Consider the following 27,608-nt stretch of genomic DNA (forward strand, 5'->3'; position numbering starts at 1 on the left):
GCTGGACTTGGACATATCTTTTAGGAGAACATCCAATCTCATTTAAAAACTCCAATCTAGGGAAATCCAGCGTCCTTGTTAAACTATTCCAATGACTCATGCACCATGTAAAAAAAGATGGACCAGTCTCAGCTGGGTTTGCTTTCCAGCTACTGGAGTGCATTGTACTTTTGCACAGGATCACAGAATATCCTGAGGGAGCCACCAGGATCCTGCAGTCCAGCTCCTGGCCCTGCACAGACACCCCAACAATCCCAGCCTGGGCACCCCTGGCAGCGCTGTCCAAAGGCTCCTGGAGCTCTGGCAGCCTGGGGAATGTCACCATTCCCTGGGGAGCCTGGGCAGTGCCAGCACCCTCTGGGGGAAGAACCTTGCCCTGATATCCCACCAGAACCTACCCTGACATACCTTATTAAAGAGCCCCCTTATTGAAGGATTTATTTAACCTTAATCTTCCAAATAATTTATGGAGTAAACTCATAAAAATGCCATAGAGTACTTCTGATTTCTTTCAAAGTCAACCTGGACCTTTTATCTTGTAGCATGATCTATGTGCATGGAACTCCACCAGCTTTATGAAAATATACTTTGCTTTCATCAAGCTTAGACAATTACATTTTTGTATCAGTAATCTCTCCCCTTCACTGATCACTCCTTCCCTAAAAACTATTTTTGATACTTAATTTTAAATAGGGCAGGACTTAGCAAATCAATGCAAGGGGTTTCCACTAGACATGCACCCACTTGATAAGCATCCAGTTAAACTATATTTGATACCTATAAGCCAGGCAGTTCTTCACCCGATGAACACCCACAGCACTGATTTTGTATCTCACTGGTTTCTTGATCATTATGCTGTGCAATACAAAGATAAATAATCTGTAATAGAATTATTTATAAAATATTCTGCTCTGCCAAGTCACTCAATGTTGAGTGTAAAGTGATCATTCCATAATAAACAACTCCAAGCCTTCAATAAAATTATGAGCAGCTGACTAAAAGTAACAATCACAAAGCAATAAAATATTAAATTATATTCATTCAACAGATCTCTGATCTTCCCCCCCACCTATTTTCCCCCCAAAGAAAAATTATTAAATGAGCTAGATTTTGGGGAGCTGATCCATTCTAATGCAGCAGCCAAAAAAGCACCTCATCTTCTTAGGTGTGCATCCCCAGCTCAGAAACTGAGCCCCACAAACTATCTTGCATGGAAGCCCAGAGAACAGAGTTTCCACAGAAATTTACAGGCCACTCTAGAGAAATCTCAGCATATGGGTATTAACAAACCAGTCTGAATCCTTGAAAAAATATTCATGCAGTTTGTCTTTTTTCCCCTTTGTCAATTTTCACTTGTTCTTGCTTCTATTTATTTAAGTGACTTAATTAAATTCTGTCAGCTGTTCCATGGTCTGCCCAAGACTGAAGTTTAAAATACACCATAACCGCTGAACTCAATGACTATCAGTTGACTATTACAGCAACTCACAGCACTGGGCAGGCATTGAAAATAAAACATAAAACTGTGCATATTAAACCCAGTAGGAAAAAGACCACCTTTGAGACTTCAGGTTTAACACTGATAATGGGAGCAGTTAGAATTTGTCAGTGGCACAGCATTAAGATGAAAAAAAAATTGTTCATTGTCACAAAAATGTACCATTTCCAACTCTGACATTAAAGGCTGGAGAAATTATTCCATGCATTTCAATAACAAGAAAAATTTCCCAGCCCACCCATAACGATACTCTCTGGTAATGCAATGACACAGCATCCCCGAATGGTACCAACCCAGTTCCCATCAGCTTGGGAGGATGCCGAGCAGAGATCACTGAATGGTGTTTGGGGAAACAGAAAGGAAAAAGAGAAGGAAAAAGTTCGTTGATCAAATACCAGCTTTGGAAGCAAAGTACAGAGTCTTATTTAAATATCCAGCAGAAAAAGAATGTTTTTACTCAGTACTGTCAAAAAAAACCTCCAAGTTTATTTTTTTTTTAAAGTGCATAAATCTACCAATTTTTTACATGTATTGGAAAAATAAATTTTTCTTTAGGGAAAAAGATTTTAAACAGTACTATCTACCATTCCAAAAATAGTTTGCTCTAGTGATAAATGAAGTAAAGCTGGTTCTTGCCTGTGACAGATCCAGATTCTGCCATCTTCATTACTCTGCTTTTAATCCTATGACAAACGTGGGGCCATCTATATAAGCTCTGACAGGTTAAGCTCACAGTGAAGTAATGACCAATGTCTGTCCTATCCCTGGAAGTGTTCCAGGTCAGGTTGGATGGGGCTTGGAGCAAACTGGGACAGTGGATGGTGTCCCTGGTCCCTGGAAGGAGGTGGAATGGGATAAGCTTCAGGGTACCTTCCAACCCATAGCATTTAATGACACTGAGCAAAGCTGATGTATTAACTGTTTTACTTGCATTAACTTATGGTGAGTTTTTTACACTAACTGCCTAAAAGCTCAATGGCAACAAATGCTCAGGATTATTAAGAGAAAAAGAATTCACATCTGTCAATCCTTGAAAGAATATGAACTGCCGCACATCTATACATAGCATTAATCCATGCATAAGCTATCTAAGGTTCAATAATAAGTATGTTTGCCTCATGTTTTTCCACACCTTCCCTTTGACCCAAGTCAAAGAAAATATATCAGAGTTGCAAATATTTAAGCTGTTTTTGAGGATGATACCTAGACACCTTTCCTGCATTGTCACGTCAGTAACCCATACCAGGACACAGGACTGGGCTCCAGGCCCTATGCCCCAGCACAGCTCACACTCCGAGGACAAAGAAACTGGAAACTGGATAATAAACTCAAGTTGGCTTTAAGCAGCACTTCAGCTTCAGGTTGCAGCAACAGAACCATTTCTAGTAAATCAGCAGCATTTCTCAAAGCTAACCTCCAAGGCTAAGATGACACATTCTTAAACGAATATAACTGCATGATTCCATTGACCCTGATGGCATGGGAGAAGGATGGCTGCAAAGCTCCTTCTCCATACACTTCAGACAATGTGCCAGAAAGGGATCATTATAATCTCATGTGATACATTTTGCTGTTTAAACAAACCTAGCATTAAGTAATAGAAGATAAGCAAAATGGGTAAACTGAATGTCAATTTGATATCGTATTTCTTGGTCTTCTTTATCTAGGAAAAAAAAAAATCCTAATTTAAATTAATCCATAATAAATTTTGTCTCTGCTACTTTAGGACATATTTACTTAATTTAGAAGGCTCAGCAAAACTGTATTTCCTGCTTTCATGCACAGTGTCAAGCTCGCTATGAACATAAACCTGTCCATAATTTGTTCAGCATCCCAGAACTAACCATTGCTTGTTAGCTGCCTCTTTCCTAGTACATGCACTAAGGCAGTCTGCCTTCAAGAGCAATTTTCCTGAGCTTTACTACAACCCAAAGAGGTTTAAAACAAAATGGGAACACACACAAGCATCAAAACATCACACGATGAATATGAAATGCAAAAGGAAACAGAAAGAGTGGCAAACATATCTCACATCACAAAGCACAGTTGCTGCAATAAAAAATACATAGCGAAGTCACAACAGAATTATTAGACATTAGGAATTTCACACTGCAAACCCAGGCTCAATATTTATGCTATGCTAATGCTGTGCATAATAAAATGGGTATTGCACCCACTATGCTTCCAGAATTTGCAAGAGACTGAAAGCAGCACTGGCACTAAATCCCAGTGAAAGCTGCCTGGAAAACTGCTGCTGTGGGCTCGCTCCCTGTGGGATATCAAAATCTGTGCTATTTTACATTCCCACCTCCATGCTTTAACCACTGTTGGCTGTCCAGTAAGTGTGGGGTGTGGAGTGCCTGCGTGACACGTCACCAAGTTCTTAGAAACATCCATGGTACACTGAAAACCTTAGAAACAAAGAATTGTTTGAGATGGAAGGGACCTGAAGAACCATGTATTACCACATGCCTGCCATGGCAGGGACACCTTCCAGTGTGCCAGGCTGCTCCAAGCCCTGTCCAGCCTGGCCTTGGACACTGCAGGGATCCAGGGGCAGCCCCAGCTGCTCTGGGCACCCTGTGCCAGGGCCTGCCCACCCTCCCAGCCAGCAATTCCTTCCCAATATCCCAGCTGGGCCTGCCCTCTGGCACTGGGAAGCCATTGCCTGTGTGCTGTCCCTGCAGGCCTTGTCCCCAGTCCCTGGGCAGTTCTCCTGGAGCCCCTTTAGGCCCTGCCAGGGGCTCTCAGCTCTCCCTGGAGCCTTCTCTTGTGCAGGGGAGCAGCCCCAGCTCTCCCAGGCTGGCTCCAGAGCAGAGGGGCTCCAGCCCTGGCAGCAGCTGCGTGGCCTCCTCTGGGCTGGCTCCAGCAGCTCCACGTCCTTGTGCTGTTGTTGCCCAGGGCTGGGGCAGCTCTGCAGGTGGGGTCTCACCTGAGCACAGGGGCACAGGGGCACAATCCCCCCTCCCCTGCTGCCCACAGTGCTTTTGAACATGTTTAATCTAAACATTACTATATTTGCACATAAAATCTAGCAAAATAGTAATGAAAACTGTAAGTCTTTGGTAAGTACAAAGACAGGCAGCACCATCTGTGGATATCAGAGCATCATTAGAGACCTGCTGCTCAGGGCTAAATTTTATATTCTTTGCCAAGAATACTGGATGGGGGTGGTGATTTATACATCACCATAACTAATTATCCTCTGCCTCTAGTAATTTATAAATTCCATCCCTTCTCTCAACAGACTGATCACTGTAGTACTTAATACAGGATGGATGCATGGATTCACAGAAAAAACTTTTGGCACCTCAATTACACTGTTGTATTTGATTCTACTTACAGACTTAGGCAAATTTCCTGAAGGTACAACTTCTCTAATCTTCCAATATCAAAACAACAGTAGAGAATTAGCCATGAAAAACTACTGCTTCTCAATTTTTACAACAGCAATTTCTATTTCAAATCCTCTGTTCTCCTCCTATCTCTGAATAAGATAACCTGCAATGAAAATCTGAGATTTTACAATCTCCCAGATTGATGTACTGTAATATATCTCAACTGATGCATAAGCCCCATTTCAGAAAGTGATACCAGTAAAAGATTTCTCCCTCAGTTTTGGTACAGGGAATAACTGGATGAATGTTTTTGCTCTAAAACTTCACAAGCTTTGTTACATGAAAACACAGTGTTATCAGTGCTTATTTTCATTCACAGAACACCTGAAAGATGCAACGGAGAAGCACCCAGTCTTCCAAGGATCATTTTGTCAGCTTAATGTGTAGTGCTGCTGCTGTACAGAATTACCAAAATTTCATAGAAACAAGCTGGGAGAATTACACTATTTCTTTTACATTTTCAGGATATCGTTCCTACATATAAAACATTACATCTTAAAAAAGCTTCTAGTGTAGACTCCACTTATTATTATTATTCATTTTTAAATAAGCCTTTGAAATCTCAGGCTTTTTGACTACTTTAATACCATATCCCTGTTCCAAATTAATCTGGAGAATGCCCCTGGGACAGCTAGATTTTCATCTCCTGTTGAGATCTTCAGAGTAATTCTCCATCATTATATACTACTATAAATTTTTTCTTTTGCACAAAAAGAGCTATTTCAGCTTGCATGCTGTATTTTCTTCCCCTGACAATCAAGCTGGTTTTACTTATGTTTACTGTGTGGTCTCTTGCTATTGTATGCTGGCTTAGCTGGGAAGCTGCATTTCCACCCTGGATGCTTTCCATGTTCTGATCAGTTTTGTCACGCAATTTTTTCCTTGTTTTCCCAAAGCTTCTAGGATCTAGGTTAATATATTTAATTATCCACAGCATCAACAATGAAATAGTAAAACTTAAATTTTTACTTGGAGTAAACAGCTAAGAGAAATCCTTTGGGTATGGCAAGTAGGACTGACTTTAAATTCCGTCTTTTTATAGTTTCTGTAAAGCATCTATAATTCTCTACCACAAACAAGAATTTGGGGCTGATGGAACTTCATCATTCTTATTCTGTATAATTAAAAGTGATCAGGCATACAAAGAAAAGAGAGATCTTTCTTAATTGTCCCAAGTAACAACCAACAGAAGAGGAAATTGACTCAACTTGTATCAGGGGTGGTTTAGGTTGGGTATCATGAAAAATTTCTTAACCCTGAGGGTGGTCAGGCATTGTCACAGCTGCCCAGGACAGTGATGGAGTCCCCAACCCTGGAGGGATTTAGAAGCCGTGTGGATGTGGCACTTGGGGACATGGATCAGTGGTGGCCTGAGCAGTGCTGGGAAATGGCTGGACTCAATGGTCTTGGAGGGCTTTTCCAGCACAAACAATCCTGTGATTAACTGCCAAGAAAACTCCCTGAACTTGAGGGAAAAGCTCTATAATTTCTATTCTTGAAAAGCAAATTATATAGACAACATCACAAATAAAACAATGAGTGTCAAGGAAGTATTAGATACTTGCATGTAAGAGAACTTAAATCTCTGCAACAATTCCAAACAAACTATACAACTGCAAAGGAAGTTTTGTGAATCACGGCTCATGTTCTTATGTCAAGGCTTGGAAATGGATTAAAATACTTTAACATAAAAGCATTTAAAGCTTCCAAAGGCCAAAGTATTTGTATTCTAAATTTAAAAAGGTAAAGACAAATCCAAATCATTACTGGACTTCCATTTCTAACACACTTTTTAGAATATACATCAAGGATGCCATAAAGACACAAACCATCCCCTTAGAAATTAAAATTATTCATCGGTTAACTGAAAACATGCACAGATCAGTCACAGGGCATGCAGCATGCAGTAAATGGAGAGCAGAGGTTAATAACCTGGAAGCATAGGATCTGAGAATGTGAGAACAAGTTAAAGACAAGAGTTCCTCTCCATTGTCACTGAGGGTCGAGAAGCAATGCTGCAGCGTAGAGCAGTGGGAGTGGGGGAAATACAGTTTGTCCAAGACATACACATATCTCCGCAAGTGGCGGCAGGTATAACTGAAAGACAAGGGTAGAGGGAGACAAAACAGAAAAAAGAGGTGTTTTCCTTTAAGAAAGCTAAGTCATGGTTTAACATCCCTGGCTTTTGTGCCAAGAGTGAATGGAAGATGCCAAGAAAGCAACGGAGCGGTATGACATAAAACAGTTTCAAGAAGTAGAGGGATCTGTTTGCCACTGTGCCCACACGCTGCTTCTGTCATTGCTGCATGGGGAATTTGCCAAGTCTCACGCATTAGACACAAGAATTTGGGCTTCTTTTGTGTGTGTGTGTGTGTGTGTGTGTGATTTCTCTCCCTCCCCTCTCCCAAAAGTTATAAATGCAGGAGACTGGCCCCTGGTTTACAAAGGTTAACTTTAAAAAACCTAAGAATTTTCACAAAATTTAACCGCCTTTCATGACAGCTGACTTAAAGGGAAAAAAATTACATAAAATTATTGCCCAGTGTGAACTGCTCCTGCAGCCTGAGATTTCAGTGATAGGGCATTCCTGTGTTTAATTATACTTGCTCAAATGTGACACTTAATCATAACAGAGTTACTCAATTAAGACCTGGCCAGCTTTTCCACGAAGAACTACAGTCACTTCTATGAACTAACTACAGAGCAAGCAATAAAACATTTAAAATTGATATTAAGCAACCCTGAATGCACCTGAGTAAGAGATATATTGCCTTTGCCTATGCACAGGATATCCTCCCACTCATAATGAAAGGGAAAATAAATTCATTAGCGTAGTTCACCTGCAACAAACTGCATCACTGGAAAACTGAGACACATAGAAAATATAACCTCAAACAACTTTTATTATAGGGTTCGCATAGAAAATACTTCAATGCATAATGGTGCACAGCCCAGGGTGTGCCAAGTATGATGTGATGTGATGTGATGATATAACTCAGTGATCTGACAGCTGGACTTTGTAATCCTGGAGATCTTTTCCAGCCTTAATGATTCTATGATTCTGAGTTGTCCAGAAAGTGCTCTAACCAGCCTAATATACTGTGAGATATAAAAACCACCTCATGATGGTCCTACCAGACTCTCCTGTCCTCATTTGCAGCCAGGGGACATGGCTTTTTCCAGGACAGACATATGGAGACCCATAGAGTGCTAAAATGGGAAAGTTTCCCATGGAGATTTATGAAATCAAGTCTCTTTTGCTGACTTTGGCAAGAACCAACAACACCTGAACTCTAGGCTCCAGCATTCTCACCAAATCAAAAAACCCCATTGTTTCATGGTTTCATACGCGGAAAATTGGTCCAGGGGTTGTATATCCAACCATGCGCATTTCACAGGTTAGTGTCTCTCTAAATCCATACCTGACATAGTCACGTATGGCTGACACACTCTTTACTGAGACAAAATCATTTGTGTACCTCGGGCAAAAAACAGGACAATAAAGAGTGCCACCAAAAGCTAATCAGCACATTCAGTGGGACTCTAAGCCAAAGACTGTATCAAAACCAACACCGCCCTCTGCTTTGCTTTAAACAACACTCATTACTGGGTTAAATCAGTCCTACCTTTGCTCTGGAAGTTGAAGAACACAAAATCCCTTTTTGGGACTTCATTTGCAGATATGATAATTTTCAGTAGCTGAAGCAGCTTCAAGGATACAATTTCCTAAGCTTTCATGCCTTTTCTGCTTTCCTGACCATAGCATGTTGTGAGAAAGGCAGGCTATTCTATTCACTCCGTAGGCCAGGGAAAGAGAAGATAAAGGATTTACAGGGTCCCATACTAAAGGAAACCCTCAACCCACAAGCCTGCCCTTCCAGCTTCCTTCCAGGACCCAGAGAGGCCACATATTTTTTCCAAAACCAGATTAAAGAGTGTAATTTAGAATGATGATCCTTTGAAGATTTAAATGGTTCTAAGTCCACTGTTACCATTTACTATATTTAACCAGGCCTCTTACTAGAAAACTCCTTCCAGCCATTCTATCTTGTTAGATTTATCAAGAAATTTAATGAATCTTCCATTACAGAATTCCAGGATGGTTTGGGTTGGAAGGGACATTGAAGCTCATCCCAATCCACCCCCTGCCATGGGCAGGGACACCTTCCATTAGAGCAGGGGGTCCAAGCCCTGTCCAGCCTGGCCTTGGACACTGCAGGGATCCAGGGGCAGCCCCAGCTGCTCTGGGCACCCTGTGCCAGGGCCTGCCCACCCTCCCAGCCAGCAATTCCTTCCCAATATCCCAGCTGGGCCTGCCCTCTGGCACTGGGAAGCCATTGCCTGTGTGCTGTCCCTGCAGGCCTTGTCCCCAGTCCCTGGGCAGCTCTCCTGGAGCCCCTTTAGGCCCTGCCAGGGGCTCTCAGCTCTCCCTGGAGCCTTCTCTTGTGCAGGGGAGCAGCCCCAGCTCTCCCAGGCTGGCTCCACAAGGAAAATCACAGCAACCGTCTTTGAGCCCTGTCAACATTCTCCATAGATGGGAAGCACAAGACTTGATCCTGTACTCACCATCCCCATATCTGGCCTGAACTGATCAACTGGGTGAGGCCACAGCATGCGGTGGAGGAGGAGAAGTTTCCCCAAAACATTGCCCAGAGGTTCTGGAGACATAGAGGTGACACAGTGCCAGCAGCACTCCCCTCCAAGGTCATTCCTATTTTCAAAGTTGAACTTGTCCACTGAGAAGTTTGATGTTAAACCCAAACCAAGAACAACGCAATCTCCTATCTCCATGGGTGTTCATAGCCACTTTGACCAGCAGAACCTACATCATAATGAAGACTAAGCATTTCTGTTATTAAATCCTCTAATGTAAATCAGAATGAAATCAAGGCTTGAGAGCAGATTTCCTTTAAGACCATGTACATTAAGAAACATTAATATCAATTTTCACTGACTACTTGTGAATTTGAAAAAAGCTTATTTGATCCACCAGAAATGAGGCTTCTAGCTAATCTACTTTTACATTTTACTGACATTTTTGCTTTCTGCATGTTGTATGGGGCACATTTCTTTTATTTCATAGCAAAAGGTGAGCTTCAACTACAATGTAGTACTCAAATTTTTGAAAAAGCACTACTGCAAAAAATAAAGACAATCTGATTATGGTGTATGTTTGGTATTCAGGTATCCTGTTTACCTGGAGGACAAAACTGTAGCTCACACTGTACTAAAATCCCACTTCAAAAGACCACAGTCCCCTCATAAATAAATAATAAAAAGCCATCTGATCACATTATGAATTCTGATACAACAACATGACAGTGTCCATTTCTAAAAGCTAAAAGACAGAGTGCTTTGTTACAAAATTCTGCCAGGGAAATTAGGGTGGACTTGAGTTATCCCAATCAAAAAAAAGTAACTATTCATACATAACAGTAAGCTATCACTCTCTTTATGGTAATGAAAATAGTAAAACTCCTCTCTTCTTACTACACAAAAATACACAGCGTCATTCAAGAGAAGTTTAAATTTATGAAAAAAATTCCACATGTTCCGTTAAAACTTCAAGTTATTCATGTTCTTTGTCTTTAACAGCCATGAAAGCCACAGAACCCAAAACTTTCAGATCCAAAGCAACAGAGGTCAGCATCAGTATTCTGGAGACTAAAGTGCCAGGATCCTTTCTGTCTGGTAGTTCCCCATATCTCTCATACTGGATCAGCTCAGACCTGTGATTACAGAATATCAGCTGGATGGAAACATAAACATGGAAACCCAATAATATCTTTAGGATAAGAGATGATGCTCAAAACTGACAGGTATCATGACAAAGCACCAAATTCAGTCTTGTAGCATTTATAAGGCTCCAAGGATTTAATTCCATAGGTATTTTTACAGGTTTCTTGTTTGTTTTTCACTTTCTCTACTACACATCGAGGGTGGATAATTAAAAGATAAAATTTGAACAAAACACCAAAACCACCATAAAAAATGCTCACTTGCTTACCATCAATAATGTGAATTTTGGAATAAAAATATACCAAAAGTAATTCAATACTGTAAGAGACAGCACAGAGAACCTGACATCTGTGAAAAAGCCTGTAAACTACCTGCCACCTGAGAATTTTTTCTACTCGTGTTTCTGGCACCCATTAGTGACTCCTTCCCTGATCCTGGCACTGTCCAATCTTGCCCAGCAGCTGGTATAAATTGAGAGGGCAGGGAGGAAGATACAGTATTGACTTGGCAAATGAAAAAGAGAGAAAAGGAAAAAAAAAGAAAAGGAAAAAAAACCCAAACAAACCTCATCAGTCATCCATATCAACCTTCTAGAACAATTAAAAAAAAAAAATTGAATTTGGTCAAAGGGACAATTGGTCCTGCTTTTAACTGTCCCCAACTTCTGAGCTGTCCTTTCCTCTTCCACCCTGCAAGGGCAGCCTGTTCTCATGAAGAGGTGAATGCCTTCAACTGACTGCTGTGAGAATACTCTCAGCCATTTATCCCAATCCTCCATAATCCTGGAGCTCTGGTCCTCTGCCTGAGAACTTTTTAAATTTGTCTGAACCAGAAGTAGTTAAAACGAAGGCTAAGACCCTCCACTGTACTCACTGCTCACTGCCTGACACCCAGGTGCATGTAGGGGAAACAAGTAATTTCTACAAATATATAAAAATTAACCCAGGATATCTACATTTATTTGTAATTAAGTGTAGATTTGATGAACGCAAAGAGAAGTTTTCTTTCCTTTTTTTTATCCCAATCAGTAAAGGTATTCTGATGACAGGAGTTAAACAAGGGCATGAAAGATACACTTTAAAATCTATGGGAGTTTGATGTGGAGAGCCAGAGGGACGGTGGAAGCTTCCATGTGAACAGAAGAGAATATTTTCAGTAGGAAGGGACCTACAACAATTTTCTAGTCCAACTGCCTGGCCAGTTCAGAGATGACCAAGTTAAAGCATGCTAAAGCACTGGCACAGGGTACCCAGAGAAACTGTGACTGCCTCTGGATGCCTGGAAATGTCCAACACCTTGATCAATGGGGCTTGGATCAACATGGGATAGTGGAAAGTGTCCCTGCCCATGGCAGGGGGTTGAAATTATGTAAGACCAAAGGTCTCTTCCAACCCAAACCATTCTGGGATTCCATGATGGACCACCTCTCTAGAAAGGTTGTTCCAGGGTTTGATCACCCACTCAGTAAAGAAATGCTTCCTCCTAATGTCCAGTCTGAACCTCCCCTGGGCAGTTTTGAACCATTCCCACACATCCTATCACTAGATTCCAGGGAGAAGTGGTGACTCCCTTCCTCAGGAAGCTGCTGCAGGGAGCAATGAGGTTGTGCCTCAGCCTCCTCCCCTCTAAACTAGGCCAGCCCAGACTCTTCAGCTGCTCCTCACAGGACATTCATTCCAGCCTTTTCACCAGCTTTGTTGCCTTCTCTGGACGAATCCAAGGACCTTCATGTCCTTCTCAGATGTTGTGTCCAGAACTGCACACAGTGCCTGAAATGACACTGCAACAACACTGAGCGAAGTGTGACAATCCCCCACCCTTGACCAACTAGTTTTGCTGTGAATGATGCAAGCCAGGATGCAGTTTTCCCTCTGGGAATGCCAGGGCACAGAAGGCTGTCACAGCTTCCTGCAGTTCTAGTTATCCCCCTTGTTATCTGGAAGCCCTCCAAGCACCTTGTGTGAAACCAGCAGATAATCAAAACCAACAAACAAATAAGACTTTGCTAAATATTCTTCCAAAGTTTCTCTTAAGATTTCAACATCCTAATTGGCCACTGCAATAATTTTGGTTTAGGTGATCAACATCACTTCCAATATTTAACTCAAACTCCACATTAATTCAAGAAGTGTACGTAAGGCTATAGTCACAGACTAAACACCTAGCAAAAGTAAGAGTTTGAAAGTAAGAACTGCATAAATTCATTATACGTTTACATTCAGTTTTCATCCAAAATTTAAGACCTGAACAAGACAACAGCACTAAGCAAAACATGCAAAGCCACTTACATCCTTATTTGTTTAAACTAGAAAGCTGATATTTTCCCTAGTAAAATCGAATGTTATTTTAAAATAAATACATCAAAGACAAAAATGTAAACATCACCAGGCCAACATCTTTACAACACAGAAAGGAAGCAAACTGGGCAGGGTATAGAAAAGTAGTATAAAACCAGTGTTCACTAACCCCTCTACAAATACAACCTAGGCTGAAATAGCATATACAGGATTCAAAAGAAAAATTCACAGTGTTAATGTTTAAGTAATTGTAATTCATAATCTTCCACTTGGCACATGCCAGATTTTATGAGAGCTATAAATCTTTAACGTTACTGAGAAAAAGAAAGGTCTTGAAGACATACATGCCATGTGTATTAGCTCAGAGAAACTAGATTAATCTGCAGCAATAAAAAAAGCCAATTCTACTAAGCCTGATTAAATATTTAGGTCATATTGTTTCTGCACCAGAATTTGAAAAATGCACAGCAAATAACATCTTTCCTTGAGCTTGAAGACTTAATCACTGTATTTTCAAAAGGTGTTATGCTACAACACAACTCTACACAAAAGCCAACACGAAAATCTTTAAGAGAAAAATAAATTAAAGTATAAGCTAATTAAATGAGTACATGTTAGTCAACACACCAAACTACCTCTGTACACGTGGGCAGAACGTCACGATACGCAGTGAACGTTTTAATACTACTCATGGTTGATAACTTGTGTTCTACGAAGTCCTATTAGTCATTACTCCTCTGTTCCCAAAGACAAACCCAACCAAAATACATTCTGTACTCAAACACAAAATATATGATAACAACAACTTATTAAATCATCCACTCCATAAGAATGGATTTCTATTCTGCCTGAAATATCACCAATTAATGTTATTTCATAAGGCATAAAGAGCTGAAAGGCAAATAATTTCTCTGCCTATCTCAAGGCCAGGTTGGACAGAGCTTTGAGCAAACTGGTCTAGTGGAAGGTGCCCCTACCCACGGCAGGAGGGTTGGAATGAGGTGATTTTTAAGATCCCTTCCTACTATGGGCTAGGATTCTGCAATTCTTGCAACAGTAAAACACATCATACACATCATGCAAAAATAGAATTTTGGAGGGAATTTTAATTTTGGTTTAGTACACTGCCACTGACGACACAACGAACTGTGATTTGATACAATGAACTATGAACTACGTACTGATGAACCACTGCAGAAATCTATGTATTTGTTTTTCAGTATCAAGAACATTTGAGAGATTGACATGCCCATGCTCATGGAAAGAAGTTCTGGGCTTCGTTGGGGCGAGCTTCTGCCACTGTGGTCTCAGCACAGTTAAACTGCTTTTAAAATTCCTCATTTTTCATAGAGTTTAAGTATTTTTTAAATTATTATTCTTACATTAGAGTAATAATTAAGATGAAAGAGACCTTAGGAGTTCTCTAGTCCAACCTTCTACTCAAAGCAGGGTTAAAACTGTATCACACCTGTGCACAGGTTTATCTGGTTGAGTCTCAGAAGCCTCTAGGGAGAGAGACTCTACAACTTCCCTGGGCTTACCAATTCTGCCATGGCCATGAAAAATCTCATTCTTCCCTCAGTCTCGAACCTCCTGACCCTTCTCACTCATCTTCCTGTCATACCCTTCTGTATAAAGAGCCTGGATCCATCTCCTCAGCAGCCTTCTCATACACATGGGAATGCTGCTCACCATTTCTGTGAACCTCCTGCTGTAGCCTTGCCCCAAAGCCTTCTCTCCTCCACGCTAAACAAGCTGTGTCCTTGGCCCACCTTCCCACACCAGCTCCCAGCCATCATGTGGCACTCCACGGAACTCCCTCCAGTCTGGCAACCCTTCTGCTATGTCTTGAGGCCCAAAACCTGGATGCAGTTTTCCAGATGTGATCCAACACAGTGGTCTTGCATGGGGACACATGCATGGCATTCTTGGATGTGTTTTACCAGGTCCTGTGGACATGAATATGGCAGTCCTCAAGTAATCCTGACTTAATCCTTTTCCACGGTTGGCACTTTGCTTCCTCCCTGATCCCCACCTAATGTCCTCTTCTAAGTAACATTCTCATAGATTTCTAAAAATACTTCATTCCTGCAGGCCTTCTTTTCAGATACAAGTATCCTTAAATTTATATCTTACTACATAAAGTGATGACAGGATTTTAAATTACATTACTGCAAAACAGCAGTTTGGCGGCAAGGGGTCATCATGGGGTTAAAGGTGCCGTAACAACACAGAAAAGGATGAAAATTATTTAAATGCTTAAGAAGCAATTATTTGTGATAATGTGTCACAGATGTAAGTTCCCATGCCCTGAAGCAACCCTCTGTCACAGTACTGGCCAAATGTACACGACAAGCTTATGAGAGGAGTATTATCTTTATGCATGAAAGTATTTATAGTGAAGGAGGGCAAGGAAATGAAAGCCAAACAAGTTCTGGAGATGTCTGATAGACTGAAAACAAAATGAGAAATATATGAGATTCTTCTACAGAAAGGCCAAATTACTTCTGTACAGATGAAGTTCTATCAGAGAGAACAAAAGGATTTATATATTAAAAGCAGACAGAAATAACTGAAGACCCATAACAAAAAAGATATAAAAGAGCTCGGAGGAAGTGTCTATTCAGTTCTGATGTTTCAGACAAAGACGAAGGCTTTAATCACCAGATGCACTGGTTACTTGGAAGGCACATATCCCCAGCAGCTTAAAAGAGCTAGTATGGGAATGTTGTTTTGGAAACCTCCTGTGCTTTTATCCTTTGGCTAGACACTTGTGATAATTCGCAGACTCTGCACAGGATTACAGGGATGCTACAACACCCTCATTAACACAGGCATTTGCATCTCCGTCTGCCTGAACCTGGAAAATCCTGCGTCGGGAGACAGTGGCAAGAGAGGGCCCAGCGCGTGAGAGCAGCAGTGTCTCATCCCCACTGCCCCACCCACCTACCATCATCCATCCATCCATCCATCCATCCATCCATCCATCCATCCATCATCTATCCATCCATCCATCCATCCATCCATCCATCCATCCATCATCCATCCATCATCCATCCATCCATCCATCCATCATTCATCCGTCCATCCATCCATCCATCTATCCATCCATCCATCATCCATCCATCATCCATCCATCCATCCATCCATCCATCCATCATTCATCCATCCATCCATCATTCATCCATCCATCCATCCATCCATCCATCCATCATCCATCCATCATCTATCTATCCATCCATCCATCCATCCATCATCCATCCATCATCCATCCATCCATCCATCCATCATTCATCCGTCCATCCATCCATCCATCCATCTATCCATCCATCCATCCATCCATCCATCCATCATCCATCATCCATCCATCCATCCATCCATCTATCCATCCATCCATCCATCATCCATCCATCATCCATCCATCCATCCATCCATCATTCATCCATCCATCCATCCATCCATCCATCCATCCATCCATCCATTCTTCCATCCATGTCCCTGCTAACGGGGGTATTTGGAGGCAGACCCCAGCACACAACTAACGAGTGTCAGGAGCATGTCTCTACACAACTTGTTTATTCATTACAAAAATAAGTGCACTTACTTTACCTAAAAGCCTGTTATTTCCTAAACTCACTGAAGGCCATTACCACTAAATAGGCTGAGTCATTCAATGGTTATAAAGACCTGCTGCACATTAAAGTTGTTAAATCCTGATTCTTTTGTGTGCACCTATAGTTTCGCCCTCCATTTACAAATGTCAGATGATTCAATGTGCAATATTGGCTTTGAGAGCTACAAAAATGCCAGTGAAAATACATGGTGGTAGGAAATACTTCAGTTTGAGTACTTAAGAGACTCAGAAATTTCATAAACTGTTATTTGCTATTCCCATAATCCATTAGAAAGCCTATTTGAAAATCCTCACTGAAGTGTGAGGTCTGAATGGACTGAAAATTTCTACGTGTGCTGGAAAGGAAAGTTTTCAGGAAGCATTTGGAGGGCAGAGACAGAGGTCAGTTGGGTATTACACAGCCCTGCTTCCCTCACTGCAGCCATTCATACCTATCCTGACAAGCGGAGAGGGACATTCGTTCACTGCAGTGCAGAGCTGGAAAAATACTAGACATATAAAATGACATCAGTTAAAATGTGAAATAAGGAGCAGCCTGACAAGGAAAAAAATATAATTAATGCTATATTTTTGGCTACACTTTTGTTCCATACTGATGTTTACTTAGAACCATTTTAGTTTGTCAGATAAATCCTTAAAAGTTCATTATTCATTTCTTTAGATCACAGTCCAGTTTTTTCCAATGAAAAAATTTCTAAAAAGGAAAGAGTACATGTTGTATCAGAATAAAGCATTAATGAGCCAAATACCCTGCAACTGACGATAAATTACAGGTTCAAGCAAGTCATTATCTTGAGTCACCTCTATTTCTGTTAACGAACACTGTCCCATAAACATGTTCCATTCAAAACAAACTGAGAAGACAAAACTGCAGTTTCTAAGATTCTACTAGAATGGCAAATAATAGCTTCTAAAAGACTATCAGAATTCCCTTGTTTTTTTAAATCTCAGAAAACCTTATGGAGGACAGCTTATTGGTATAAAGCAGTCCTTCTTTTACACAAAAGCTATAAAGATCTCATCTAGGTACCTCTAAGGTCCCTTCCACCCCAGCCTATTCTATGATCCCCATATTAGACATCCAAACCCCAAATAATAGAGTGGGACACAACCCAGCAAATATTTCTGTGGCCTTAACACTTTTTCCAGATAAAGAAATCAAAATTGCATTAGCAGAACTGGAATAATCCTACTTGCTTTCTCATTTTTGCCTCCTGTAGCCATTATACATGCAGAAGACTTCAGTGACACAACTCAGAACAACCTCAGTCTACTCTGTAAATTCATCTGTAAAACAACACTGGAAGTCTATCACAAAAATAGTTATTTCTCTACAGATTTGCTCAGATATTTCTTCTTCTGTATCAGAACAGATTCACAAGATCAACAGTTTCAAGGTTCCACCAAAACCGGAATGTTTGATTCCCCAATATGAACACCATTTCAAGTTATACTGTTTCCCAAGAGCTTATGTGACACAGTAACAATGACTGGGCCATTCAAAATAATTAAAGATGTCACAACAGGGCCTTCTCCCTCCTAACTCCAGCTCTGTATGATACGTGTGATGCTCTGGATACCCTGAAACAGGGATCAAGGCTCCCTGAACAGCTCAGTTCTATGCTGATTTGAATCACACATTCTGCCAGGCAGTGACTTGCAGCTTGTAAGACTCTGAAATACCACACAATTTTCTGGATGGTGGAAGACAAATGAGTTGTAGGAGTGTCTCGCACTCCAAAAATGACAGTTTTATCTTACTGGTTGTTGCCTACAAGTCAGCAGAGACACAAAAAGTGGTCCATGGAAGAGCAAACCTACCTTGTACAAAGTTGAGCTTTCAGAGTGGTGCATATTTTGATACTAAATACCTTTTTAAGCCAAATCAGCAATCAAACTGTCATTTTTAAGGAGTCCTGGGGCCATTAACTGCAGAGCAGAAGATAAGATAGTTTAACCACTCTGCTCCATGTGAGAAGACTCTGACACAGAGAGAAGCAACTGCTTCCCCAGTAGCCCTCCATGGCTCACACTGATCCAATCTGTCCATCTGGGGAGCCTCCATGACCCGTGAGCTGGGGGTCCTGGGCTGCAAACACTTCCAATGGCATGTGGGGCACTTGACTGCTCGCACCAGATGGGGGACGAGGGTATTACTATCCCATCAGATGCCCACTCAAAATCCCCAGCAGGTTCAACCAGGCTTAAACCAAGTTCAATGATATTTCCATGTTGGAAACAGCTGATATCAGCCTAAAACCTCACCTCCATATGTTACACACAGGCAAAAACAGGCGAGCACACATGGGGTACTCCTCTTGCTGTTGACATAGCTAAAGCAGCATTTTAGTACATCTGACCACAACTACACTCAATTCATAGTAACAAAGGATGCTTCTTTCCTCTTAAAAAATTAACTTCATTCTATTTAAATCCCTAAGCCATGCCAGCAAGAGCCCATTTGCTACTAATACTCTCTTTTCCCTTGTCAGAACAATTGTTGTGTTCCTTTTTGTCACAGCCTTTCCTACTAATTGCAATGACACCTCCCAATTTTGGAATGGCTGATCAGCTTATAAGCTTCCCCACAGCTAATCTAGGTCAACAAGCTACTAATAAGGCCAGCATATGTTTCTTTTATTTAACGCTATTGAGATCTTTATAAATCACTTCTGTCTCCCAATAAAAGGCACCCCAGGGATTCGAGACTCTCTGTAGGTTTGAGGAGTAATGGTGACAGAGCAGAGAATGAGTGGTATAAAAAGCACTGCAACAGAGTAGGGAGCCTGTGCCTGTTCACAGCTCAAGGAAGAGAAGGAAAAGCTGCCCGAGGTTTCACCGGGTGACTCAAACTGTCTCCAGGTGTCCTGCTGTGCACACAACCTTGGCTACTGGCAGCCCACAGGTGAAAAGCAACGCTCAGGCTCCAGGGCTTGAAGTTGCTTGATCTTCCATTTCCACAGCATCTTCTTTCAAACACGGCCTGAGCGTAAGAATATAATGAAGGCCCTTTTTCTGAGAAGACCTTAGTTTTCACTCTGTTTGGAATGCTTAATAATAATGGGATCACCAATTTTGCTGCACTGCATAGGGGTTAAATAAAATCTGATTATAAAGCAATTTCTCATAAACAGAATCATTTTATAATAAAATCATAGAATGGCTTCTGTTGTAAGGGACTTTCAAGATCATCTCGTTCCACTCCCCTGCCATGGACGGGGACACCTTCCAGTGTGCCAGGCTGCTCCAAGCCCTGTCCAGCCTGGCCTTGGACACTGCAGGGATCCAGGGGCAGCCCCAGCTGCTCTGGGCACCCTGTGCCAGGGCCTGCCCACCCTCCCAGCCAGCAATTCCTTCCCAATATACCATGTAACCTTGCCCTCTGGCAAGCCATTTTATATCCAGGCTAGACAATAAATGTTTTCTTTTCTGAACAAAAATGTTACAAACTATTTCAAAGTTAAGAAGCACTAAATTGTCTGTGAGGATTTTAATTCTTACTTTTGAGGCAAAGTCAACCAGTCAGTTCTGTAGCCTTCCATTCTGAAGAGCACTGATTGCTAGAACCTGTATCTTACAGCACATGGTAAATACCACCCAAGTGAAGGATGGAGAGAAAAATTAATATAGATTTTTCAAAGTAACAAATTCACCAGTCCAAGTATTGTATGGCAATATAAGTTTGTTGGGAAGAACAGGTCATCAGCTATTGCTTTAAAGCAAACACAGAAAATTAAAGAAACTGGTTAAGTTGCAGATAAATAACCTTTAGCCATATCAAGAGAAAGATGTTCTTAGCCTGTTCACCTCAGTGACATGATGTTTGCATGAAAATAATCAGGGATAGGAATAACTGAAATCCACTGTTTCTATCAATAGGTTCCCCCAAAGCATGGAATTGGGAGAGTAGGGCTGTGGGGCTTCCTGCACTGACAGTGAAATCAACGTAAGCCTGAGATTAAAAATCACATTTAGAAACTTTAGAAAATAGTCATAATGTTGTGATAACTGTAATTGAAATAATTTCTTTTTAGCAGAACCCATATGTGATTCAAAAGAGGACAAAAAATAATCTTTTATTCTTGAACAGCTAAGACTGGAGGTACTTGAATTTCACTATCAGCAACCAGGGATTTTTGCTATTCCCCTCATGTTATTTGCAAAGGCAGATTTCACTGCTTTAGTGAAACAGTTCATTACCCTCAATTCCTTCCTTTCTTCTTTTGGTTAAAAAAGGGAACAGGAAAGCTGATGCTTAGAGGGTTCACTATTGAGCAGTACAAAGCTGATGCTTAGAGGGTTCAGTATTTAACAGCTTTGGCCACAGGGCACTAATTCCAAGAAGCTTCATCATTTATTATGTTATAATTTAACCTGTGAAGTCTCTCAATGTCTGCTGCTCTGGGAGCAGGAGCAGTCTCTTTTCTCTAGGGCCTGCCATTGTGAGCACTTCTCTGCTATGATTAAGAGATCAGTAAACTGAGATTTAATTTAATGGCCCAATTAAGAGATGAAGATTTGAATCCTGATTGTAAAAACCTTGTCTATTGATCAATCCTACAGTGCCATTACAGCCTACCCAAGCCCAGGCTCCCGGTATGAATGGTGTGATTCCAACCTGTGTGTTTCAAACCATTTCCAGAGCTGGGCAGGTCTAAGCAACATAAACCTCATGTTCCAAAAGTACCAACAGAGAAGGAATAAAGGAGAGTGGAAGCAGTTTTCATGTTATGTGTTAATAAATGTACAGGTTATAAATCAATCACTGAAAATCGTACTAACGTTATCTTGTTTTTTGATTACTTAGAGCTGACATTGCTGAAATGAAAGAGTTTTTCAAAATAAGGTTTCCTCGTGTCAAAGGGCTTCAAATCCCAAATCTGGAAGAATTTTAGGAAGTTTTTTACCTGAAAAACTGCTCTAATTTAACCCCATTCATTACCCTGCTGTAGGAAAGATGCCAGAATGATGAGCTTAACAAAATTACTGCATACTCTATTCACCTAATTCTATTTGCTCAATTTAGACATCTCAGTTGAAGTCTGAAATGCCAACTTAGCTCAAATCTTATAATTTAAAAATCACAACTCCTGCATGAGAAGAAACACTTCTGATCTATACCCACATTTCCAAATGAGAATTAAATTAGAAAGCAAACAAATTTGGAGCATTCCTGCAACCTCGATTATGCTTCCAAGCTTTTCCCCTTAAGAAATGCCTTTGATTTTAACAATTCCATCTCACTAGCTCTTTGCTCCAACTATCCCTTTCTATTCTCCAAAGAAAAAGGAAGCTTTCTGCTAAACAGCTTCCCAAAAACACTGTGGACATCAAAACAAAAAAAATAAAAAAAAAAAGGCAGGAAAACCAGAATGCTCTGAGTCTAAAGTTGTGTGGGAGACAAATTTGTTTATCTTCCTATGTGAGCAGCCCAGAGAATTTTGAACTAGCAATTACATCTCATTATTGGCACTGCTGAATGATATTATTAAGCAAGTGGTAAATTTTAATTACATCACATTCAGACACTAACAATTTCAGAGTTTTTTAGTTCAGTGAAGCCTCTAATACACAGGTCAGAACACACAGGTCTTGCTGCCCTACAAGCATTTTTCTTCTTTGTTGAAACACAGTGATTCACACAAATTTTTTCAAGCAGAGAATAGATCAAAAGCAGCCCTGGGAGAAGGACCTGGGGGTGCTGGGGGTGAGAGCTGGACCTGCCCCAGCCCTGAACCCCCTGCCCTGGACTGATTCCCCAGCGTGGGCAGCAGGGGAGGGGGGATTGTGCCCCTGTGCCCCTGTGCTCAGGTGAGACCCCACCTGCAGAGCTGCCCCAGCCCTGGGCAACAACAGCACAAGGACGTGGAGCTGCTGGAGCCAGCCCAGAGGAGGCCACGCAGCTGCTGCCAGGGCTGGAGCCCCTCTGCTCTGGAGCCAGCCTGGGAGAGCTGGGGCTGCTCCCCTGCACAAGAGAAGGCTCCAGGGAGAGCTGAGAGCCCCTGGCAGGGCCTAAAGGGGCTCCAGGAGAGCTGCCCAGGGACTGGGGACAAGGCCTGCAGGGACAGCACACAGGCAATGGCTTCCCAGTGCCAGAGGGCAGGGTTGTATTGCACATAAGGAAAAAATTTATTTACAATTTCTTTAAGGAAACCATTGAACAAAGTTTGAGCAACCCAGTTTAGTGGAAGGTGTCTCTGTCCATGGAATGGAAGGTGGAACGAGATGGGAATGGGATCCATTCCCACTGAAACTATTCTGGGATCATATTAAATACATTGCAGTAGCAATACAATGTTCCTGTAGAAACTCGCATTACAACTTAAAGACAATTTTTAGTTCAGCATAAACAGGGTTTAAAAGGCACAGTTTAAAGTAACATCCTGTACTCTTTTTTCCTAAACAACAGTCATAAACATTTTTACTCAGGAAAATCCCATTAGACTTCTGTAAGAGGAAACCATACCAAAGAAATTAAATTGCTAACATAGAAAACCATAAAGCAAATAAATGGTTTGGTTGGGGAGCTGAAACTTCTCAAATACAGCAACACATATTATCAAGGATAGCAATTTTCACAGTAGCTTAATCAACCCAACAAAAAGATGAAGACTTTACCAAAGAGCAAAAAGGGAATTCAGGGCTTCATCCTCCTATAAGATGTAAGGAACTACAGCAGTGCAGTCAGACTTCACAAGCATTGATGTTTAAGGACACTACTCACAACTTATTTTAAAAAAGAAAAACAACATTTACAGCTGGTACATAGGTCTCCAGCTTTGGTCTCCAAGCAGGTACAGCAGGCTGTGATGACACTCAAGTATAACCTACTGCATCCCATAATGCACAAGTTACATAGGTCTCTGACCTCTTTAAAGCACACATTCTTCTCTAATTGCATTTTACTCCTACCAGCATCAGGAGAATTGACACAAACCTCTTTCCTCATGTCTTTCCCTGAATCTCACTGAAACCTCTGTGACTACCAAAGAAACTAACAGAAGTGCAACCAACAGAGTTCTTAGTGTCTCACACAGCCCTGCACGTGACCAGCTGTGGTGATAATGTGGGGGAAAAAAGGAAAACTGGATGGTGTTTCTAGCCCCATGAAGTAATTTAATGTTAAAAGTCAACGTCTAATTATTGAGGTGCATGGCAACCTCTAGTGGCATATGCCTGCTTTGGAGACGGCAAATATTCCAACACATGAAGCTACAGAAAAAGCATTTCTCTGAAGTGATCAGTCCTCTTCTTGTCACTGATTTTATTAGAATGACATGAAGAACAGATGCCAGAACACAGCTGAACTGAGGAAGACCCTCCATATACTACAGCAGTCAGGCAAGCTGCAGAAAAGCCAGATATCATAAACAAAAGCTGTTTCCAAATAGGTTAAAGGAATTCAAGCCAACTGACTTGCAGTGTTACGGGACAAACTGAATACCTGCACTGCTGTGCAGATGCATTTAAATATAATTTTAAGATACTACAAACAGCAGCACTCGACAGTGCAGTGCAGTACCACCCTCAGCAATCTGCTGATAAAAGAACTCTGAGTAATTAAACCTGTGGCAGCAGTGCATAGAGAATCTCAGAACCACAGAATATTCTGAGCTGGAAGGGATCCACAAGGATCATTTAGTCCAGCTCTTCACTGAATGGCCCATACAGGGATCAGAGAAGGGAAAGATTTCAAAGTCAGGGCAATCTACAACAGGGGACATCCAACACTAAGTGAACCTTGGATCTTACTAGGAAACATCTATTACTTCTATTTTTAACTTCCAGCAGCTGCTTGTGATAGATTTACACAAATCTGACAATTTTAATGGTTTGCTGGAATGTGATACAAATTACCCAACATTATGAAGTTGTATTTTACTGAGCTCTTAAGTGTACTACATTGAATATTCCCAGCTAACTCTTTCACAGAAAATAGTCTTCAGAATTTAAAACAATTGGCTGTCTCTGCTCAGAATAGGATTAGGAAAAAGCCCTGCATGGAAATGGCATTAATTCTCACATTAAGGAAAGAGTCATTAGAGCATCTGGTGAGGTTTAAATTACGACTGTCTATTCAGTTGTATTGCTAAGCAGATTTTAAGTGTTTCAGAGCTACTTAATTTAGAAACCTATATCCTGAAATATTTCATGTAATATTACATGATAATTACATGAAAATTATTACATGAAAATACTATTCCGTTTTTCCTTTGCAGAAAACACTTTCTCATTAAGATGCTTGGACTCTGATGATAAAGCAGAGTAAGTGTATAAATATACATATTCTGCTTTGGCATCATGGAACAAAGCTCCGTCCATCACTGCTTGCTAAATTTAATAATTGTGGATAACAGACTTCCTAAGGTAGAAAAAGGAAGGACCATATATGACTCAAACACCAGCCCCTTAAGAAAGACATGTATTTTCACTGCTTTTCTTGGTAACTTAAACTTCATAGCAAATCCAGTGTATTTTGAGAGGAAATCAGGTTAAAATACTTCCTCCATCATGATTAAACCTGCCAAGGCACCCAGGGCTGTAAAGTTCCTGAGAAGAAAATGCAGTAAAGCCTGACAGGAGACAGCCTGCTCCTGGAACTGGCTCTTCCTTCCATCCTGCCCATGTCCTAGTCCCACAGGACACTTTACAACAGATTTTAATAGATATTTAAAGTAGTGTCTTTTGATTTACAAGCAATCATGATCACAGCGACAAATTAAATTCCAATCTTGGTGGTCGTTTTTGCCTATTGTCCAGATGTACAATTTTCTAACTCCAGATTAAGATCCTCTTTCCCTAATACCCTTCTTGTTTTGCTGGTTCTGTTTCAAATCTAAAGTCACCTCCTTCATTACAATTTCCACTTGTAATAATATGGAGTGCCTGGCTACAAGAAGACAGAAGCTTAAAAGCAACAGCATGGAATACCTTTGGACTATGTAAGAATGTCACAGTATAAATAATACAGATCTTATTGCCTTTTTTTTTTTTTTTTTTTTCTTCTTCTTCCATTTTCTCTACCATTTTCTCTGCCAACCCTTACATTACTTCTGGGCAGAACAATACAGCTCCAACCCTGCTGGCACCCAATGGCTGGAATAGCCAGCATCCTTCTCTCTGCTGTCCTACCAGGCTAACATGTCTCCAGTTCTCCAAGTGCACTGAGGTCTCACACTGATTTATAGAAACACAGACTAGAACCATAGATCCTTTTAGGTTAGAAAAACTCTTGAAGACCATCAAATCCAACCACTCCCCCAGCACTGCCCTAGGCCACCACTGACCCATGTCTCCAGGTGGCACATGGCTTTTAAACACTTCTAGGGATGGGGACAACAACAGCTGAACTTCTCTGACAGAACTTCCTTTCCCTGTTTTCTCCCATTCACCGCTTTGCCTTCTTTCCGCACACATTGGCATCAAGCAGCAGAACAAGTCTGTCTGCCTCCACTAAGAATATCACAGCTAAAAATCAAGCAGTAATGTTAAAGTCATGTTGTAAATATACAGAGACATAAGGAATAAGGCTCCCAAATGTTAGAGGATCCTGACAAAATGCTGCATGAAATGACCGAAAGAGAAATTCTTAGGTCTTGAGACTAGCAAGATAACTGCTTCCTGCCCCAAATATAACCAGAAGAACACATCTGACTTTGGGCTGCAGAAACAGGTGCAGAATAAAATAGAACAAAATCAGAACCCAGGATTCTAGGAACAAGTTCTGAAGTGGAAAATGAAGTATCACAGTAAGAACCAAACTATGTTTTTGAGAGTCAGAGAAGTGTATCTCACACTGCACCAGGATCTCTGATTTCAGAACATTTCAAATGCTTGGAAAACTCAGACTTCATGTCTATGATCTGAGAAATGAGCACAGCAAATATTTAAGACAATGTCTGTGTCAAGTAAGGGGAAAATAGCTCCATTTCAAACTCTGAGCCCTCTTCTGCCAAGGGTATGAAAAGAGGGCAAGTATCAGGCAGGTGAAAGGCACCAACACAATACATTCATTCTGGTAACCTGTCCTACTTTTACCACCAACCATTTTCAAAGGAGAAGTGTCTTGGACAGAATTAAATCCTTAAGAACAAGCTGTATGTCATGTTAACCCAGTCCTTGACAAAGAGTACAGGTACACAATTATTATTTTTGGCACACAGTCTGTACCTGACAAGCCCTGTAAAAACAATTTATTCCAGATCACATTAAAGAGGACCTTCCCAGCTTCCCTTGGAGCATGGAGCAAGGCTGGCTGCCAAGATGAGAAGGATGCCTGGCGCAGGGTTGCCTGCCTTTACAATGTGCTCTGCAGCACAGAAACACAATAGGAAGGACCAACTTCAATATCTGCTTCTTCAAAGTTTTGGCCTTATTTTAGAACCAGAGCAGATACTGACTATTGACTACTTTACAGGATAATAAACTTTATCATTTGAAAAGCATAGATCTAGGCTTTATTGCTCATATTTGCAAGGTATTGACATAAAATGACAATTTAATTATGTCTGATTTAAAAAATAAACCTTTTGCCAAATATGCAGGAAGAAATAAGCTGAAAATCCATGCTGTATAGTACTTGACAACCACCACTCAGTGCATTTTTATAACTGAATACATGACTTAATTTGTAATTCACGCAAATCCCTGAAAACCTGTTCTGAAGACAGCTCTTGAGCTGTTCTGTTAAGAGGATCAAAAGGCAAAGTTTCTCAGACAGAGAAACTAGTATTTTTTCTGCCCATTCAGAGCAGATTCAAATATAGAACAAGATTTATTCTGGCATCATTTAGTTGCTCAGTTATAATTTCTGCTGTTTAGTTCATTGGTATTTCTAATGCATATAAAATTAATCTTTCTGTACTACCAAGGCACACAAAATTCAAGCTTCTCTACTCCTGTGTTTCAGTAAAGATGGCTTTCCAGCAGAGTTTTTATATTTACCTGATGATCCTCTGAGCAGCATACTGATGAAGCGAGCGGAACTGTGCTGACATATTTGCTAAGGCTGCCAGACAATTTGTATGAAGGTATTTGTCCTG

The 27,608-nt window shown here is 41.0% G+C and overlaps 1 protein-coding gene across 10 annotated transcripts in view; it reads right to left on the reverse strand.

The window, feature by feature from the left end:
• DYM (dymeclin) overlaps positions 1–27,608 on the reverse strand; it is a 211,971-nt gene that overhangs the window by 86,746 nt on the left and 97,617 nt on the right. For 6 of the 10 annotated variants that reach the window (XM_088054394.1, XM_088054392.1, XM_088054391.1 and 3 more), the window contains 2 exons: positions 27,511–27,605; positions 6,829–6,993 (listed from right to left, as the gene is read on the reverse strand). In XM_088054394.1, coding sequence (XP_087910520.1) covers positions 6,829–6,993; positions 27,511–27,605 — 260 coding nt within the window. The remainder of the gene's footprint in view (positions 1–6,828; positions 6,994–27,510; positions 27,606–27,608) is intronic. The other 4 variants (XM_005528071.3, XM_014257063.2, XM_014257062.2 and 1 more) reach the window with 1 other exon arrangement.

Source organism: Pseudopodoces humilis, chromosome 4 (assembly GCF_049639895.1).
Source record: "Pseudopodoces humilis isolate 2021_Gansu_Grassland_sample_001 chromosome 4, ASM4963989v1, whole genome shotgun sequence".
Classification (NCBI taxonomy): Eukaryota; Metazoa; Chordata; class Aves; order Passeriformes; family Paridae; genus Pseudopodoces; species Pseudopodoces humilis.